At 37.3% G+C, this 20,800-nt stretch overlaps 1 protein-coding gene across 7 annotated transcripts in view; it reads left to right on the plus strand.

The window, feature by feature from the left end:
• COL19A1 (collagen type XIX alpha 1 chain) overlaps positions 1 to 20,800 on the plus strand; it is a 186,383-nt gene that overhangs the window by 157,108 nt on the left and 8,475 nt on the right. For 6 of the 7 annotated variants that reach the window (XR_009277161.1, XM_058834718.1, XM_058834720.1 and 3 more), the window contains 11 exons: positions 861 to 887; positions 1,831 to 1,884; positions 4,385 to 4,429; positions 6,661 to 6,705; positions 6,814 to 6,876; positions 8,342 to 8,377; positions 8,525 to 8,569; positions 10,987 to 11,157; positions 12,062 to 12,128; positions 13,941 to 14,096; positions 20,556 to 20,633. Coding sequence is in view for 6 of the 7 variants with exons in the window: in XM_058834718.1 (XP_058690701.1) it covers positions 861 to 887; positions 1,831 to 1,884; positions 4,385 to 4,429; positions 6,661 to 6,705; positions 6,814 to 6,876; positions 8,342 to 8,377; positions 8,525 to 8,569; positions 10,987 to 11,157; positions 12,062 to 12,128; positions 13,941 to 14,096; positions 20,556 to 20,633 (787 nt within the window). In the remaining variant the exon portion in view is untranslated. Of the gene's footprint in view, positions 1 to 860; positions 888 to 1,830; positions 1,885 to 4,384; positions 4,430 to 6,660; positions 6,706 to 6,813; positions 6,877 to 8,341; positions 8,378 to 8,524; positions 8,570 to 10,986; positions 11,158 to 12,061; positions 12,129 to 13,940; positions 14,097 to 14,940; positions 18,073 to 20,555; positions 20,634 to 20,800 lie in introns of those variants that run through there. The other variant, XM_058834723.1, reaches the window with a different exon arrangement.

Genomic DNA, 20,800 nt, shown 5'->3' on the forward strand with positions numbered 1-20,800 from the left:
TAAGTGTTACCAGAAACCTGATTTCTAGTACCTAATTGACAGAGAAACAGAGGAGGGTTAGTTGCATGAAATTTGATTTTGTTTGTGAAAGATTAAAAAAATAAGGATATGATTGGTATGTAGCAGTCTGTGATTTGCCAAGCATTTTAGCCATTTTGGAGAGTGGTGTATTTTGATTAAATCATTTTGTCCTAGCAAGTAAAGGCTGCAGAAATGGTACATAATTTGGTATTGGACTCTTTAGTGAAAGTATTCTTATACTAAAAATGTGTAGTTTTGTACTTATAGTTCATGAAGACATGGTTTTACAGCAGACAAAATTTGGTGCCAGAAATGAGAAGATCATGAGTTCTGATCTGAGTTCTGAGTTCTGTCAGTGATTCACTACACGTAGCTACAGTGCAGGAAGATATCTAAAATTAAGAATTATGTTGTGGAAGTAATACAGGCTGGTGTCTTTCACACTGCAGATGCAGCACCTTGCGTCTTTGTTCCTTTGCAACACCCATGGCTTTGGTTCCATGGAACTAAAGCTGCTGTGTGCTTATTTTCATTCTTCTCCTTTTTAGCATGATAGGAAAGCTCTGTTTTGAGATGATTGTCTCTTTGGTAACCACAGTTATGGGCTGGCACCAAACAACAGAGCTGTCTTTCTCTGTATCCTGGAACAGCAAAACAAGACCCAAAATATTACTAAGATTTTGTGCTAAATTAATCCGCTGAGAGAGCTGGAATTAATAATGATTCTAAATGCACTGCATTAGCAAAGTATACTCATAATGCAGTCATTACAAAAAACCCATCTTGTCGTGTAACTGTTCTTCTTTAAATGCGGCTTGGTTTGTTTGGGTTTTTTACAGGGTCCAAAAGGGGATCCTGGAACAGTGGTATGTATGAATTTTTTGGTTTTGATAGAGAATTCCCCAAGTAGTTTGACACATAGTACTTCCAAAGGACAATAAGACACTCAAACCAAAACCTCTCAGCAGTGACAGCAAAACATGGAGCTGTGAGACAGTTTTCTAAAACAGTTTAATAATTTGTCTTCAAAAAAATTCACAAAGCCTCTTTTTTTTTTTTGTTTCACCATGATGCCTGGAAGCTGAGAACATCTTCCTGTACCAGCACCCACTTTCTACTCAGAAAACACCAAGTACCAGGGTTTAGGTGGGAAAAGTGAAATCTGTCAGAGATTTCAGGAAATCCAGACAGCAGTTTCCCATGGCTTTTGATTTAACTGAGAATTGCTGAAATACTGGAATTGTTGGCTGTAGGTTAAATGTCCATGTTAAATTATCAATTTTCTTTCAAAAAATAATTAAAAGGACCTCCCCAGTCTACTCTAAATGTTAAACTGATATCTCCAGTGGAGCATGTTTACAGTTTTCTTTCAAACCTTGAAGACTATCCAGGGATGAAGCCTGTGTGTCCCTTGCTGCAGAGTAACCTTTGTTTAGGGAAGTAACCACAAAATTGCCCAGAGGTTGGTTCTCTGGCTGACAGTGTTTGCTTACACCCCAGGACTGCACTGCCTGCAGGTGCTTCAGAGGTGACCTTGGCTTGCATGAGCCCTGGAGCAGAGTCTTGTGTACTACATCTTTCATGAAAATTAAACCATTGAGCCAAATACTCACTCAGAACCCCTGGGAAAAGCTTAATTTGCAAATCAGTAAAATGAGTCATAACAAAATCTGTTTGCCGAATAACTGGTTAGCTGTTTTAGTGATCCCAAATTAAATAATCTGCTGTTGCTTGCTGTTCAACATTTCCAATGTTGAGTAAAAAAATTCTAATCTATGCAATCTTTTCATTATAAAAATATAAAAACAGGGAGACCCAGGACCAATGGGACTACCAGGACTGGAAGGACTCCCAGGGGAAAAGGTAGGACTCTTAAAAAGGAGGCATGATTACTTAGTGGCCACTATCTGCAACTGAATGTCTTCTGAAGCCTTGTTTGGTTTTTTTTTTGTAAGTTAGTGTTTCTGTGAGAAAAATCTTTGCATACTTACTTATATTTTCCCTTTTTGCTTTAGCATGGGTGTAAATAATATACTCACTGAACATAAAATTTCATCTTCTGCAAATGGAAAATTGTTTGTAGGAGGCCTTGTGATATTCTTGGTAGAATACTACTGACAGCAATATAGTCAATATTTTCCTATGTATGGTTCTTGTTCTCTCTTGAACATCATCTTATGTTTACAGTCCATCTTGTTCTCAGCCTTTTGCTTTCTAATGTGGAGGCTGATTACAAATTTAAAGAAAAGCTTTTCATAAAAGGCTAAAAAAATCAAGATTTTGGTATTCACTTCTAAATATAGCAAAATACAGATCATTTAGAAGAGAATAAAAAAAAAAAATCTGTAAATATGTTTTCTGTCAGCAAAACCAGTTTGATTTTCCCCATATCTTCTAATTTACGAAGAAAAAAGAGTAAAATTTTTAAAACTGAAATGTTTTTCAGCTTCTTGAATTATGCTATTAAATGACTTAATGCAAAAGTACTTTACTGAAACTTGTTTTCCATCACAAGGAAATGTAAATTACAAGTTTTCCTCTCAATATCACTGTACATTCCTCCTACTTGTTCAGTCAGTGACAAGATCTAAGATAGGTATCTATACTAGATGCTTAAATTACATGAGATGGTTCTTGCTCTGGAGTTCTACAATTTACAAGCAATTGAAGACTAGTCTAATTTCAAAATGAACAAACACAGGGAGACATTACAGGTCTAACTGAGACAAAGTGGAGACAGGAATTAAATAAAGAGAATAAGCAATGGATCACATCATATAAACCAGCTGAGTGTTTGGCCTTCTCCCAAAGCAAAATATATTGTTTCCTTAAATAAATTAGGTCAAAATTTCACATTTGCAGTGCAAATAAGTGAACAAAATCTCAGAGCCTGCTAGTTGCAACAGTATAGTGCATGCTGGATTTTAATTTAGAGCCATGATGCTTCTCTGTGTAGTAGAATGTCATCTTCTACAGCCAACACTGGCTGTAATTTCATGACAATTTCATGAACTACCTTAAGAGCCTCATGTCCTCTGGATAAAATGTGCTGACAGTGGCTGGTACAGCTATGCTGCAAGCCACACTGCTGAAAGGACCAGAATAACCCTGAAAAGAAATAAAGCAAATTGTTGCAAGGGAGGTGTTAGGCATTTTTAGTTTCACTATCATAGCCGGCATATAGGGAAAAAATACCACAAGTTCTGGGTCTGGAATAACCACTGGGGCAGAGTGCAGAGCTCCAGACAATGTGCCCTGCCTGCTGCAGGCACTCAGTGCCCCCCACTCGGTGTTCCAGGAGTGCAGGTTGTGCTCCTTACGGGGTGACTACTGCCAGCCTCCAGAGCAGGACAGGTTGAGCTGTGTCCTGTAAGCTTCTTCCTCCAAACACGAGGTCAGACATGGAGCTTGTCATCTGTTACACTTTGTGTGAGGGAGTCAAGTGTTTCTAATCAACAGCAAGATCATCATGCACCTGAACAAAATGACGAGACAAACCACCATTGCTTGTAAGAACAGAAACCAAAAATCCCAAAACTTCCTGGGGCTGTTATACAGAACACAACATGGCTGTAGCTATGCTTACAGAGCTTTAGTACGTCTGCTCCAGGTAACATAAACCCATCTCAGAAAAATACCCTCTTGTTAGTATGGCTTCAACAGTGCCAAGGGTTTTCTGACATAAATTTAGAAACTTAACCAGCCTTACAGTAGCAGAGCATAGCACTGTAGACCAACATGTCAGCAGTGGGTAAATACCTCTGGGTAGAGTTTGACCACTTGATGAGCTCTGTCTGTCAGCTATGGATTAATCCTGTCGAGAAAGACGAATTTGTGCCTGTAACTCATCACTTCTAGCCATAACAACATTGTCCTAGCTTAAAGCATAGGTGAAGCTAACTGTGTGCTAAAATGAGAGCCTTTGCCCTGAGAAGGCCATGGCACAAGCAGAGGACATTGGCTTGTAGTAAATGGATGACTGCGTAGCAGGAAAGAAAAAACCTCTTTGAAAGATGGGGATGTTGATATGAAAGTGAATTACCCTGTGTAAATTTTGGTCATTGTCATGACGACAAATTATAATTATTTGGAGAACTACAGGTAAATCAGGGACTTTCCATCCCTTTTCAAGGGAGGCCTCGCACAGAGTCAAAGGAAAACATTATATGAGAGAATATAAACAAAGGACCGTGGTTACTTGCTCAAGTCTGTATAATGAGCCAGTGGCACAGATAAATATTTAGGCATTTAGCCTGGCTCTTGTCCTCATTTTCAGTTCACTTCCTTGGGTTTTAATGGGAATCCACCAAGAAACTTCTGGTTTGATTGTTGTAGTTTAAACATAGGTTTATATTTTCTTCAGGGTGACCGTGGACCAGCTGGAGCACCAGGAGTGTCAGGGACACCGGTATGTATATTCTTTAAAGAAAACTCAGGTTTGTAGAAGCTGAAAAAATAGGTCAAACGAGGTGCTGATCTGTAATCTCAGTCACTGTGGAACACCAGTGATTGGCTTATGCTTTATACGTAGGTGTGAGGATTATGAGTTTTCCCTAAAGAAATTAGAGTTTTAATGGCGGCAAGGGTTCATATTGTTATTAAATTGACAAGAGTGAGTGGAGTGAATACATGATTAAGTTGGAATTCAAAGCTGCATATGCATAGTTAAGAAATGTGAAATTCTTCTCATTGCCTCTGTTTAACATAGATAAAGATGTTTTTTGTGTTCCTGGGCATGCACAAATGTCTGAGCATCTTTCTATCACAAAGAAAAATCATGAACATTAGTTATTGCAACCCACAAGGATCTGCATATCAAGTCGATCAAACATTTGCTTTAGGGGAATGCTTTGTCAGCTATTTACATGCAGTATTCAGAGAAGTTTCTGAAAGTCATAGAGGAACTTTGTTGTAGGTGAAAGTAAAAGTAGCTAATAATAAATTGAAATTATAATTATTCGTTTGTGTTCCTAAAGGAAATGAAGATATTAGATTGCATTCACAGTTTAATAAAAAAGTTTATCCATCTTTCAGGAGGCAATATAGAGTTATTTATATGCAAATAGATTTATTATTAAATTTTGGCGGCTACCAATACATTCAGGAGCTGTTTAAATTATAAATATGTGTTTCGTGAAATAAAGAAGAATATGTGTCTACACACTCCCATTTTCATTAGCCACTGATTTAGTCTATAAGCCACTGATTTAGTCTATATACTGTGAGTTCCAAGAGAGAACATCATCTTAAATAGCCTAATTTCATTGGGTTTCCCTAAAAGAATTGCACATTTAAGGGGAAAAGTATTTCTCTGAGTTTCATAGCAGATGTAAGAATTTCAAAGCTTGTTGTTCTGAAACAGATTTTACTCTGTTAGTAATAACCCTGTAAATGGTTAGAATGGTCACAGTTGTGCATTACCTATGAATTTCCCACTGGGTATGTCCCAAGTTATTGGAGGTTCTCTATTCAAGTTGGATATGAAATATCTAGTGAGGTTCTTTACTGAAGAACCTCTTTACTCCTTCTTTACTGAAGGAGTTGCATTCTGTTGACTATATTTAGTTCTAACAAAATCCACTGAAATAAAACATTTTCTTCTGAAAAAAATTGTTCGCTTTCACATTTTATGCTAAGGAGTTTTAATCAACAAAACAGTGGACATGTGAGACAAATTTTTTTCAGTAGTCTAGGAGGAGTTTGAGACATAGCCACATATGTTGCTGGAAAAGAATTTGTCTTCCTTACCTGTCATTACTCCCTAGATTGAATAGTGGACCCTTTTTCCCATCTGGGCATATAAAGGTCTTATTTTCACTTTGGCATTTTGCCGAGATTGTTGGGATTGTCAGGGAAGCTTGGACTGAGATCCTGCAGGCCTTGCTGCCAATGCCTATTTCAACATGAATGCTCAGTCCTGCTGCTCCCAGAGTTGTCCCTGGTGTTGATGGTTTTGATCTCTCACTTGTACAAGTCACCTGAGGGTCATCTGGTCCAAGGATTCTCTCAGGATATGTAGATTCAAGTTCTTAGAAGAAGGGTATCCTACAAAAAAGAGACATTTAAAATCAGCATTTAAATGATGTCATAAGATAGGTAATTCTGGCAGCTGAACATAAAATGACAATAAAAGTGGCCAAAAACAATCATGAAGAAAATTTGCAAAAAACATTAAGTCAGTCGTAAAGTCACATTAAAAAAAAGTCAGGATTAGAAATTACCTGAAGGAAAAAATTTTGATTTTACATATACACTGAAAAAACTTTGATCTGACTATGACTTCTCAAAGTGGAAATCATGGTGTTTTAAAAGAAAATTTCATAAAAGCATCTCAGTATTCAGAAAGGGTAAACAAAACCAAACTACTGAGTAAGCAGAGCCTGTTAACAGAGCCTGTTCATTAAATATGACAAGATAATACAAGAGCCTGTTCATTAAATATGACAGAAATCTGGAAAAATATTTCTTTTTCCTTTCTTAAAGCATTAATGAACAATACCATGAATATTTCACTCATATATATATATATATATATATATATATATATATATATATATATATATGCTCTAATTTTTGATATCGAGAAAAATTGTATTTGGCTTCCTAATAGTTTGAATCTGTAATATTCTCTTTTTCTAGGGAAAGCCAGGATCCCCTGGGTCCCCAGGGTTGCCAGGAGAACCTGTAAGTACAGATTTGAGTTCTGGATTTTTACAATAGCAAACAAATATTTCAGACACCTAATGCAAGATTTCTCATGCAGATTTATATGTGTGTTTTCTTCTTTCTTAGGGTGAAAGAGGACCTATAGGAGATATAGGCTTCCCTGGTCCAGAAGGGCCACAAGGAAAACCAGTAAGCAATTCTATACTGAATATATATTTTGTGTTTTAGTTTATCAGAAGTTACAAAAGAAAGGACATTACATCTTGCTTTGTGTTAGAGTAGGTAACATGTGAAGAACACACAGAGCTGCACTGCTCAATATTAACCATCCAAAAAAGAATTTCTGGTATTGTGGTGTTTCAATAGTTAATGTTCCTGAGATGTTGCCTTTAAAGGTCTTATGTGGGTCATAAAGTCCCCTCTTGTACTTTTTCCAGGGGTAGAATATGAACCCAGATACTCAGCACAGTCAGTAAAAGATGGGGTGACAGAATAGATTCTCAGTTTCAGTTTATATAAAGAAGCGTGTGCTTCATGACTGAATAAACTTTGAAGCTCTTCTGTATACAGGGGGTGCAACACTGCAGCTGAGGCATTTTGTGTTCACTTAGGAGATGTCTAATCTGCTTCCTTTAGGTAATAAAAATGTGACAGCAGTGTAGTCAGCACTGTCTGAGCAGGTTTAAAAAACCTAGTTTATATTCTAGAAGGGGTTCAGTAAGGGTAGTGCAAGACTCATTATCTCCCCTGAATCTTGCTGGTTTGGGGATGAACATGAGCAGCAGACCTTTGCAGCTTGTCAGCACATCTCCACATTACACCTCTGCCTTGGAAGAAGAGACAATTTCTGTAGTTACTGCATCAAATTAGCCCAAGGTGCCTAATCTGTGCAAAACTCCACAGTATATGAAGAGAAAGAAATTAAAGAAATTAAAGAGAAAGAAAGAAAGAATTCCTGATGTCTCTGCTCATACAAGTTCTCCTTTCTCACTCAATGAAACAGCTGTGAGTTTGCTACATGTGCAGATCCATAAATATCCTACTAAATTAAACACTGCCAGAGCATTTATCTTGCAATTATCTGGCATTGTGAAATTGTTAATACACTCTCTGACATTATTTTGGCCCATACCAGCTAGGACTCTCAGAACATGCCACATTCCAGTCTGGCGGATAATGTGGGCCTGGAACAGTTTCTAGCAGGTGCTATGAATGCAATCACCCTGTTTGGGGAAGGAAATAGCTTTAACCCAGGAGACCAAAACTGTGCCATGCTACAAGTTCTAAGGATCAAAGAATGGATCTGGACATATAATAGTAAGGCATAGTCTCTGTAAGAGCAGAAGGGTAATTTGGTGCCGAGGCTAATATCTAGAATAAAAGAAATCTCTCCCATGGTTGTATTATGACTAGCTGGGACTGAAGAAGTCCATGTACATGTCCACAAATATTCCACATTTGCAAAATTTCCCTATAATTTGTCATTTAAAGTTGGATGATCATAAGATTTGGTGCACATTTTGATGCTCTTTGTATTTCTCTATTGTAGTCACACAAACTGATGCTTCAGAACGTTTACTGATATGGCACCAAACACTGAGCTTTACCCTTTTCATTTTTAGAACATATAAATATATTATTTCTTTTTTCTCAGGGAATCAATGGAAAAGATGGATTGCCAGGTCCTCCGGTAAGAAAACATGCTTTTGTGTATTTTATTTCTCACAGAAACCACAGCTGTTAATCCTAGGCAGTTTCTTTCTGCTCTGCTAACACATGAATACACAACAAAGCCTTTAATTGATAAGTTTATCTTTTTTCAAAACCCATTTTTCAGGGTGCTGTGGGGAGACCAGGAGACAGAGGACCCAAAGGAGAACGTGTAAGTCCCTATTATGATATTTTTTTCCTTTTTTACTGAGCATATAAACGCCTCATCAGCACATATCTTATACGCAAAATCAAGAAATTAATTCTCTGTGAACTTCAAGCAGTCACCTAGACATCTAAGAGGTTTAATCCTAGACACCACTTCAAGGAATTAGAGCTGATTTGGCTTCTGCATTTATTGGAAAAACACATTTTGTAGACTTTCAACACAGTTGGCCTGGATAGTTTAAATTGATCAATAGGGTGAAAATTGGAAAGCTGATAATCCAGTTGTGCTGTTGTCAGCCTTTACAAAAGCTATGAACTTCCCCTGTTGCCATCCTCTCTATGGCACAAGCACAAATCATGTTTTATATAAAATAAGCTTGTCACACTTAGGCATCAGGAATGCCAGTGCAATATCTGACAGCTTCCTAAACTCTTCAGACAGTTCTGTTCATGGTAACAAGGTCATGGTGGGCAGGAAAGATTATGGGAGGTGAGGGATGAGTTTATATCTATATAAACATATAAATATAAAAGATGGTCTTCGTATAACATTGCTAAAGTCCTGATGTCCTGATCAAATGGCTACCACATTTATTTGGTGACTCAGAGAAGTATCTTCCTGTTTAATCTGGAAAAGGAAATGCTGTTTCATTACACAGAAGAGACATAGCGGTTTAACAATTATTACAACTATCCCTTAAAAAATTAACTGTTTACAATGTTCTGGTTTTTCCTTTAAGGACACAAGCCTGCATCTGTGAGAGAGATTGCAATGATTACAGAAAATAAAGTCAAGGTTTTCTTGCAGCCTTTATTATTACTGCTGTACAGCATGCTCCTTCAGTTTGAGACCAGCTGTAGTAGTTACAGAAAATAGAAGCATCAAAATTGGAAGGACAGAAGAAAACTCTTGAGGTTTTCTTGTCTAATATAAGAACATTGTAATAGAATCCATTTTAAGAAGGAATTGTATTTTAAGAATACAATAATAATTGGGCTGAAATAATTTTATATATCCTTTGAGTGACTAAACACTGCTGTTATTACTACTTTATAAGCTAGTGACAAACTAGTTGAAAACATGTTTTATACCAACCAGTTTTCTAGTGATTTCAAGAGATACAAGTGCTAGTGGCTTGCTCATTCTTTGCTGTTACCTGCATACCTTGATCACAGATTGTGATCTACCTGCTGGAGTAAAGCAGGTAGAAACACAGGAAAAACAGAAGTTCCTTCTGCACAGAATTTGATACAAGATAAAATACAAGAGATAGGAGAATGCTAGAAAGGAGAAAGGCTGAGTAAAGCAGCACCTTAGGCAGAGATCACACAAAACAAATGTCCTGAATCTTGTACAATTCATAATAGAGAGTTTAAAGAGGAATCTGGAGGAATAGATGACCTAGTTTACGAATTTTTACAAGGATCTTTTCCAAAGCACAAAGAAAACACTGGAGGCAGTTAAAAAATGCTTGTTTGAAAAGTTGCAGTATTTGATTTGCCTCCTACACGCTGGCTGCCTGTAAAACATGGACTGTTTAGGAGAAAAGGATCAGCTTCACACTGCCATAGCACCATGATTCTAGAGAAACCTGCCTTTTTCTTTATATCTGATAGTAGAGCTATCTATACCTACTCTGCAGGGTTATAAACCTGAGAACTTACATATCACAGAATCATAGAAAGGCCTGGGCTGGAAGGTACCTTTAAAGTGCATCAAGTCCCAGCCACCCTGCCATGGGCCTTTCATCAGACCAGGTTGCTGTAAGCCCCATCCAGCCTGGCTTTAATATATTTCCAGGGTAGGAGCATCCAAAGCTTCTCTGGACAATTTGTTCCAGTAATCCTCGCAGTAAAGAATTTCTTCCTAATATCTGGTCTAAACCTATTCTCTTTCAGTATGGAGCCATTACTCTCTTGTCCTGTCACTACATGTCCTTGTTAAAAATTCCTCTCCAGCTTCCTCCTAGGCCCCCTTAGGGTACTGGAAATAACTTAATTAACTATAATTTTGTGTGAATGAAGACATAAAATAGTAGGCTTCTAAGGAAAGTTACAGGAAACATCCTGGTGTCTTTTGCCTTTGTGAATTTGAGCACCTAAATTATACCTATGCCATAACTGACATTTCTAGATCCTTGCATAAGGGCTAAAAACTTTCTATACTCAAGTTCTGTCCTTGAAAAGTGGGTTACAGAGACAAGCTATTGCAAAAGCTATTCTTTTTGTAATTCAACATCAAAAGTGCAAGAAAACAAAATGTATTTTCAGAGACAAGGTTCAGCCTGTAAAATCGTCTTCCCTGCATGACTCAGTCTGTTTCTGAGCAGGCAAGAATTTTCTCTTTAGCATTCTCGAGAGACTTTCCAGGTTTAGTTCCACTGCGTGCAGTGGTTTTCTTTCTGCTTTTCTTTTACACAGGGAGATCAGGGTATTCCAGGGGACAGAGGTCCACAGGGTGAACGAGGGAAACCTGGCCCATCTGGAGAAAAGGGGGATGTGGGTCCTGTTGGCCCTCCAGGAGACAGAGGCTATCCAGGATCACCAGGTCATCAAGGTCCCCCAGGTTCACCAGGACCTCCAGGGTTTCCTGTAAGTAAATGAAAGTTTATCTTGTGAATTCAGACAGTTATGAAGGTAGCATGGGCTGAGCAGTGGAAATTCAACTGAGGAACAGCACAGTATTAGGAAAACTAAGGACTTTTCTCAGATAATTTCAGTTAAGGTGGAAAAAATATACCCACATGATCAGGAAGTTATTTTTAATATTTTTTAAAAACATCTGCTATGGATAAAATTTATTTCTTTAGTTCCTGCATATCAATATGGCTACTCAGTACAGTTAATTTTCACATTTTCCATAAGATTAAGAGCTAAAGTCTGAGCTTTTGCAACTGGGAAAGAAAAGGAGGCCAAAACTGATAAAATAGAAGAGAAGTTAGCATTTAAAAAGACAATGAAATGCTGCTTACCAGTTGTAGATATCTTGATTTGTCTGCAAGAGCACACAGGCACACACATCCATGTTATGGGTTCTTTTCCACCTCACTCAGATAAGATAAAGCTCTAAAACACTTTTCCAGTGAAGTTACTGGTCCTGTGGTTCGGTTCTGGTCAGCAGTGCATCAAAGCAAGTAGTCTCCAGGGTGGGTGAGAAGTTGGCAGATGCTATGCAAAAGTAAAGTGGAGTGTTGTCACTGGACATCCTTACTGTCTTGTGCAAGTTAACTTCCATACTCATCACATCCTGGTCATCTTGGCAGCTGGGAGTGCTTCTCCCACTTCATGCCACTAGTGTCTATACAAAATTATATTGTATTTGCAGTAAAGTGGCCTTTGCAGTAAAATAAATAACACAGATATATTAAAACACTTATCTGTTTGTGAAAGGTCCATATTTTTAATTCTAATTTGAGCATTTCTTACTTCTGTATCATCACAAAGTGTCCTCTGTATATTCCTTCTGATACATATCACCTTTCTTTTTCCTCATCAGGCTGATGCAATTTCACTTGAAGAAATAAAAAGATATATCAAACAAGAGGTTCTTAAGGTGTTTGAAGGTAATGAAAGGAAGTATAATACAACTAAATCTGAAATTCTGCTCTAAATTTCTTTACATGTCATCTAACTTACGTTGGACCTAGCAGTTACCTTATTGCTATAGCTATGCTTAACAGGTCTACATGATTCTCTTCAAACAATGAGAAGGTAGAGTATCTTTTAAACAGAGTATTTCCTTATGTAAAAGACTAGCACTGAATGGTAGTCTGCTCCAAATCATAATAGCAAACATAAGTATGTGTCCCTGTAGATACATATATGTATCATATATTACTGCAGACACTGTTTATCTACAACATGCCATTAAGGTATTGAAGTGTTACTGAAGCAGAGACCGTCTATATACTTAATTATTTTGCCTACTTAGTGGCTGACCATCTAAACCAGAGAAAGGCTCAACAGCTTCCAATCATATAGCTCTAAACTGCTGTGCAGTTTTCTCAGCAAGTAGCCCTGCTGAGTTCCAGAATTCCGCCAGACCACCATCTTCTGGCACAGTTTTAGGCAAGTACCAGATCCAACCAAGCCTTTTATATTATGTAAGGTTTCTTACATGAGTCCTTACTCTGAAAAGGAAATACTTTTCTTCCCCAGCATTCCTTTAGTCACAGTAGAAAAGCTGTGACTCAGGTTTCTAAAACAAGATTCTTCTTGAATACCCCTTAACAGTAGCTTCTCTTCCACTGCAAAAAATGCATTTCTTGCATCTTCAATATGACTTGTTATTCCGTCATTAATATTTGTGAGTGGAAACCATATTTTAGGGATAAACGGAATTATATAAAGCTTGAGACTTCTTAACCTGTTCAGGCAGTTTTTCACTTTATAACAAGGCTATGGTTTTTTGTATTATCATCTTTCCCCAGGATGCTACCCCCTCAGAGTTCAAACTACTATGTATTTCAAGAGCAGTTTGTTGAGTGAAGTAACTTCCTTTTCCCATTCAGATAGAATGGTAACAAAGTATTTATTCACAAAAAGAAAGCATTGGAAGGTGCCCTGCCCACAGGACATAAAGGAGTTTTGTCTTTAGAGCTATTCCATTTCCTGTACCTTGCTGCTGTTCCCACAGATTTTCCAGTTTTGGTATTGTTTTCTTTTGTTTACTTTCTATCACCTTCCTCCTTTTTTGTTTGATGCCCAGTCTTCTCTAATTTTTTTTCTTAAAACTCCACCATAGCAAATATGTGCTAAATTGTGGAATGTTTAGGGGTTTAATCTGGTATAAATGAGATAGAGTCAGACCTATTTTATCTAACTCTAAGGAACTAAAATATTACCAAGGGCACTTTATCCCACCAGCATGAACATTTCTATTCTGAAATATCTACAATTAATAATCTTTGCTGACCACTTTCAGGTTTTTTACAACTGTTTTCAGGGTTCCAGCACATTCCAAGAATTGTTCACAGTATTTAATCTCTACTTTGCAGCTGAATATGAGTTTCAAACACATAAGGTAGCCCTCCATCAATGTATTAAGTACTAATTATTCTGTCTGTGTGTTTTAAGTATATCCATGAACAGGAGCCTGAAGTCATTTGAAATATTGGAACGTTTTAGTAATAGAGAGTAGTAATAGAAACTTTAATACAAATTCATTCTGATTATTTCAAAGGGTAAAGACTCAGACATGAATCTGAGTTGAAACTGAAGGTCTTAGTACTTATTGGAGCATTTTAATACCTTAACATTAAGAAGAGTTAAACACCATACTTAGAGAAAATTTAGCTGGGGCTTTGGGATTTTTTTTCCCCTTTTTTGCTGGCAGATTTCTTATCAATATTTTCTTGTGTCTTTGATTAATGAAGAAAGGATGGCTCAATTTGTATCCCAGCTGAAGCTGCCTGCTGCAATGCTTGCCTCCCAAGCTCATGGAAAACCAGGGCCCCCTGGAAAAGATGGGTCTCCAGGGCCACCAGGAAAGGATGGTTTGCCAGGGCCACCAGGAGAGCGTGGAATTCAAGGTAGGAATTCCAAAAAATGTTCCTTTTAGTTGTATCTTGAAATCCTTCCTTATACACTTGCTAATGTTTATTAAATACGCCAGGATTACCCATCTAGCTTTCTAATAATTAACTTTTAAACTTATGTACTTATGTTTTTCCAGACCACATCTAAATATTAACCCATAGTAAATGTGTGGATTTTACTGATTAAAAACTCCTAATAAGTGCATTTTATTCTAATCAGTTATAAAGTTAATAACTGACGAATATCTAAGTCTGACAGAACTACTGTACCAGTTTTTGGGTTTTTTCTATGAAATACTTGAATAAGGAAGAAAAACAATTCCAACACTCTTGCTATTTAGATTCAGCTTCATATTGGGATGCCCTCTTAATTAAGAAAGAAAATTTGATCTCCTAGTCTGATTGCTCTCAGCTTTGATCCTGGGAAAATACAGGGCAGGAAAAACTGAAGAAAAATATTCTTCTTTAATTAGCAGTGAAAACTGGAGTATTACTAAATGAATTCTTCTTACAGTGAAAGAATCTATTGTCATAAAAAAAAAAAAAAAATCAGAGTAATCAGTTTTTCACTATACCCCAGAGAGTAATTTGTGCATTTCAGTGCACTTGGACAGTATAGGATTCTTGTTTCCGTGAACTGTCTTTTACTGCAAAATCAGGTTTAGGGCATTCAAGTTCATTGTAGTTGTGCTCTAGTGTAGAGTCAGCCTTTCAGAGATTAAAAGGAAGAGAACAGACTAGAAGGAAAAGATATTTTATAGACTAATAATATTTTTGTGGGTGGGTAACATGTAATTTGCAGTTTATCTGTAGGTAGTTCTTTATTATCTTTTGTTAGTTTGGTCTGCTCTGGAGTCAGAGCAAGTCAGACTGGAATGAAGAACATGCCAACAAAGCTGAAGATGTGTGGATCCTAAAGCTATCAGAAGAATAAGGACTTACTAACATTGATAAGCGCAAACCCCTGACAGAAGCTTGAAAAATGTGATGAGCTCAGAATGAGAAGAACAAGAATAAAGGATCAAGAAAAACAATAAAAGGCTTAGAATCTTACAACACTGACTTCATCGTTACCTAAATATTCAGATCACTGCAAATAGTCACCTTCAATGTCAGTGCCAGATTGTTCAATGATGATGTATGTACTGGATAGTCTCAAACGCTTCAGGGAAGTGAAACGTTGCACCAGGTTTCATTTCCAGCTAGTGAACATTAAGACTAAAAGGTGATAGTTATGCTTGAAAAAAACAAAACAAAAAGAAGCTGCTTTTCCATACTTTTCCATACATTATACTTGAGTAAAATAGTGCCCCATGTACACAGGATTTCCATTTGTTTTACCAATATGCTCAATACTTGATTTCAATTAGTAAAAGGTAAGCTAAGTGAGAAGCCTTAAATTCTCTGATACATCAAAATATATATAAAATCACACTTCCAAGGAAAGAAATCCAAAAGTTTACCTTGCCTCTTTTTTGTGCTGCGAATAAGAGAATGTAAGAGGAGCACACTTACGCATACCCTTCATGCCTTTCTCAGTTTTTCCTGCGCATGTTACTGCTTTGTGCCAAGAGTAAAAAGAAATTCAAATCTCTGAGGAAATTGAAAAGTATCCTTTTATATTCCAGCTTGTCTTCAGCCATAAAATACATAGCAAACAAGGATTCTTGGTGAAGCACATTACGTGCGTGTGTGGCTGAGCCCTTTAAGGTAGCATGCTGTGTGCACAAGTCCTAATACAGACTTGGTATTGACTGATAGACACTTCTTATTATATTTCTCACTTGGGTGTAGCCCAGATTGCCGATTTCAGGGACTTTCTTTGTGCAGTAATATGTGTCTGGACTGGCAGAGTCACTTGTCCCACACAGGCAGTGAGAGGAAGTAGATGCTTTCAGCAAGCAATTAACAGGACCTGTGTAAATATGTCCTGCATGAATATGTGTAATATGCAGAGCCTGCTAGAGCCAGCCAGCTGGAAAGGCAGATGCTACTGTGTGTCTGGAGAAGTGTTTAACTTCATTTGTGGATTCACAGGGACCCCTCCATACACCTTGAGTGTGGTGCTGGCTCCCCTGGAAACTGGTCAGGAACGATTTTGCCAGATATCGACAGAATCTCTTTCTGAACACAAAACTAATAGGTAGGGGTTTAGTCCCAGAAGCAAAAAGGAGAGACACTAACTTTTGGAAGTGTAGGCATGGTTTTCAAAAAGTATATTTAAAGAATTTCTAGACTCTTATGCGTAGAGTCATCCCCTTCTAAGGAAGTCCAGAATTTTTACCTGCTGGCCTTCAGCAAAGTTGATCGTAGAGTTCCTCAGATCCTTCCCTGTGGTTCAGGTAGATATAATTTAATGGATGGTCTCATTAGAAATATAGCATGCAAGCAAAATATAATGAAGAATTTAAACTTAAATTATGAAATACATAATTGGTATTCAAATAGCAAATGGAAGATTTTATATAGACATATATATATTCATTTCAAAAGTAACCTATGGCATATGCATCTGTAAGCTGATGCTCTGAGGCATGACTAATGTTAAAATGTACAGCACCTCCTTAAGGGAGAGCAGAGGGACTTTACTCTGTATGAGCTTTAAGGTATGTTAATATCTCCTAGAGAATTAGAAAGTTTATTTCAAGATTTTACAAACAAGATCTATCAATGTTATCCATCTGCAAACAGTCAGTCAGCTTGTCATGGGTTAGAGGATCTAGCTCAATTAATTCCACTGACTTAAGTGAATTTTTAAAATTGTAATAGTAAGTGAATTTTGGTACATTAGATGAAATGCACCTTTGGATAATTTAGCAATCCAGAGATACTTTATGCTGTGACATGATTTTTTTCTCAATAGAGAAAAGATTGCATCCTAGTTAAAATTCTCTCTTTCTATCAAATTAAGGAAATTAGTTTTTTTATAGGTCCTCATAACTTGTGGTAGCCTCAAGGAATCAAAAAGGAAAAATAGCTCATCTCAGAAAATAAAAATCCTATGCAATGAATAGGAAAAGCTCCTTATTTTTATTGGTAATCTCTGTTGTAAAGTTTATGTCTCTTATTATAATTATTAATTTGCATGGTGGAAGCATGTAGAAACTTTGGCTGACATCAGGAACCCATTGTAGTGGATGTTATCTAGACACAGTCACTTTTCTGAAATAGCTGCAGTGGTTTCAAGAGATACCTCCTGCAAAATGTTCTCTGCTGTGGAGGTCAAAGTTAACCTGTTTTACTTTCATCTGAATCCCATCTGCTCCCTCTCAGCTGAGAGAGCTGTAACACACAGAAGGAATTCAGAACATGTATTGGTGGCTGGATGAGAGGACTTCATCTTAGCACCCTCTCTGTTGCTTTGCAGTCTTTTTAAGAACACTGACTGTTTGCACAGTAAAACACAGTGGATACTTTGATCTTCTTGTTCCCTGTTTTGGTAATCTCTCTGCCTCTTATTTGTATTAAAGAACCTCAGATTTTTCTAGATGCCTGACATGTTAGTTTCATGCGGGGGCTGCATTGTCCATGCTGATGGAAGAGAGTCTCCATGATATAGGTGGAATACATTCTGGAGCAGTTTAAATACCTTTTACCTCCAAGTTCATGGAACATGAACTTGTGTCATCTCCATGTAGAGCTGAGGGTGAAGCAGTAGTGACACTTTTGACGGTAGTAGTGACACCATGATGTTTGTGGGGAGCACCAAACTGAAAGCTGAATTCCAGCTGTTACTATTCATCTATGAACAAAAGCTTATCTGTATGAACACAAACTTGCTACCAAGTGTTTACCATACTGCCCATGTTGGGTAAGTGTTTATAATAACAGAACTTTGGGCTTGCAGAAATGACAACACAGCTTCTGGAGCCTGAGTGAAGGGCTCTGCTAAAACAGTTACCTTTTGAATTAAGTAGGTGCCTCTTACTGGAATTGTAATTCTACCAGGAAAAGTAGATAGCATCTCACATGTGCCTTTACATTAAAAACAATAAATCAAAATCTGTTTTATGTGTATGGTAGTATTTTCCTTTGACTGTATATGAGTTTGTCAGCCTAAGCCCAGAAAGAAGACGATATTATCCTGTAGAGGTGTAATCATGGCTCTGCTTCTGAGCAAAATATACCTCATTAAAAATCAAATATTTTTCTGCCAGAATTACACATTACATTGTTCACATTGTTTACATGTAAGTCTGTTTATTAATATTTTTACATTCTATCAAAGCCTTATTGTTAGACAAGGTATTTGTGAATTTTTGTATTAAACTTCAATGCTAGCAGAACTTACCTGCCACCACATAAAAACTACACCCTTGCATATGTATTTGGATACAGCCAGTAATGGTTTACCACTACCCTGGACCATGTATCTGCATTGGCAGACTGCTTTTTGTCTTACTGTGTTTTGGAGGTTTTTTCCGTATTTTCTCGTATTCCAGTGATGTTTACAGAATCATTCAGTCTATCTCAGTCATTTTCAATTACAGAATGTCAGAGACCTGCAGGAATGCTTATCTTGGAGATTGTAAATGTGACATATGGTACCTTTGATTTCTCTCTCTTCTCCATAACTAAAGAAATGCAAAACAAATGATTAGTGGCAGCACCTCGTTGTAAAATTAGAGTTAACTGAGTTTGTAGTGGGAAATGCATTGTAACTGTTGACTGTAAACTTAAAAACATTGAGAAATATAAAAAAATTGGACCTGTAATGGATCCTGTGGTTCTATGATTGAGCTTTTAAAAAAGTGCAGTGATACTACATGTTGCACAAGATTTTTCAGAGCAAACCAATTTGATGTAGTTAAAAATACCACTGTGGTCACTGGAGAGTAAATCCAAGATTCAAAATCCAGTACAAATACCTACATCTTAGTCTTTAAAGCTTATGTGTGTATATGCCTTGTACAGTTTTGCTTAACAAAAGTCAGTGACCAGAATGCATGTTTAATTTGAATTTTGGGTTTCTGTGAGGTTTTAAACTGTTGGTTTCCTTTAGTTATGTATGGCAATCTGCATGCATTTTGTAAACCTTTTATCTCGCTCCAATTTCCTTGTTGTAGTGCTGAGAGGAGTCAGATGATTGATGCTCTGTTTTGAATGATGGAATGATTGCAACAGATAACAGACTTTCTACAGAAGTGTATAATGAGCTTGTGTGTAACAGAAAGCTTGAATGCTCTGCGTACCATTCTTACTGCATTATGTCTGTCGTAACAGCCCTGAATTGGTACCCACAGCCCTCAAAGTAATTTCCTTCTGGAATATCCTCTAAGGTAGCAGTGTAGCATGGACCAGAGAACACTGACAAGACAGCCTTTGCCATCTTCCTGTCAATGCCAACTAATCTTCAGGAGTAATCAGTTGGATTGACATGTCTGTGCTCTTCTCTTTTAATTTAAACTAAGTTACAATTCTTCACAAGAGGAAGAACTCAATACTTTATTGTACGGCATAGGTGATGCTAAAAATATACTGGTCCCTGAAGCAGGAAGATTTTAATTCCAAATGTGGCCAGAAATCAGGAAATCAATCTTAAACTTTTGTCACCTTACATGCCAGCATCTGAAGTGCTGGATATAGAAGAGGGTTTCCTTGTAAGCCCTTTTGAAGTAAGGGTTTGTAGCAGGTGTCGCCTTTAAAAATGCTTTCATCCTTTCTCCTGAATGATAAAGGTACATTCTTAACCTGAAATAATAAGGAAAATATTTTACTGATAGTAACAAGTCCTCTGCTCTAAAGCAGCCAGAGTGTTTCCAACTAATAAATTTTTTTAAAAACAGTTGAAGGAAAAAGAAGCAAGGGTTGGGGATGGGTTGCAGTACCTAAGGTGGAAGCCATTTAGATAAATATAAAACTATGGCCTGTGAAGAAAAAGGACTCAAATATTCAAAATATAATTAGTAATCACGTCTTGTTAATGATATGCAGCTATTTGGGTCAAAGTAAGCTTCAAAGCCAAAATCTGCACAAGCTCTAAAGATGCCCCATTCCATGTGAGGGCAGCTGGGCAACATTGACCTGGGAGTGAGTCTTCTCTCACTTACAGGGGAATGTCTAATCATAAAACTACCAGTTTACAATCTAAAAAGTGCAAGTGTAAGGATTTATGCAGAATAGAGAGAGTAAAGTCTGCTTTTGGCTCTTTATTGGAGGAATTTCAGGTAAATTAAAGACTCAGGGAAAGGTTCAGCTAGTGAAAAATGCAAGAGCCCTTTGACAGATGATGTAATAGTTACCGCTAAAAATGCTCATATTTTCCAGAAGGAACTTATAAACTTGAGAGCTGTCTCAAGAAACAAAAAAACCACATTTTTTTCTGAAAAAGAGACATAAGTATGTGTTTTCCCAACTATATTGGTCTTGGTAATTTCGTGTCAATGAGATATACAGAAAATCACTACCTAAAATAAGAGGGTGCTCTTATTTGCATATCTTTATTCTATGTAGGTTATAGAGGACAGAAAGGGGAAAGAGGCGAGCCTGGAATTGGACTGCCTGGTAACCCTGGACCACCTGGCCCTGCAGGTATAAGTCTCCAGATTTATTTCTGCTATTGTTATTTATAAACTAACAGGCCTTTCTCCTGTTTTTAATGCTGGTTTTACACTCCTGCTTTTCCTCTCGAGCTGGGTCATAGCGTGAGGTCAGCCCCAGCTGCCTTCTCGTGGATGTGCTGGAGTGCAGCAGATGTC

The sequence above is a fragment of the Poecile atricapillus genome, chromosome 3, assembly GCF_030490865.1.
Source record: "Poecile atricapillus isolate bPoeAtr1 chromosome 3, bPoeAtr1.hap1, whole genome shotgun sequence".
Taxonomy (NCBI): Eukaryota; Metazoa; Chordata; class Aves; order Passeriformes; family Paridae; genus Poecile; species Poecile atricapillus.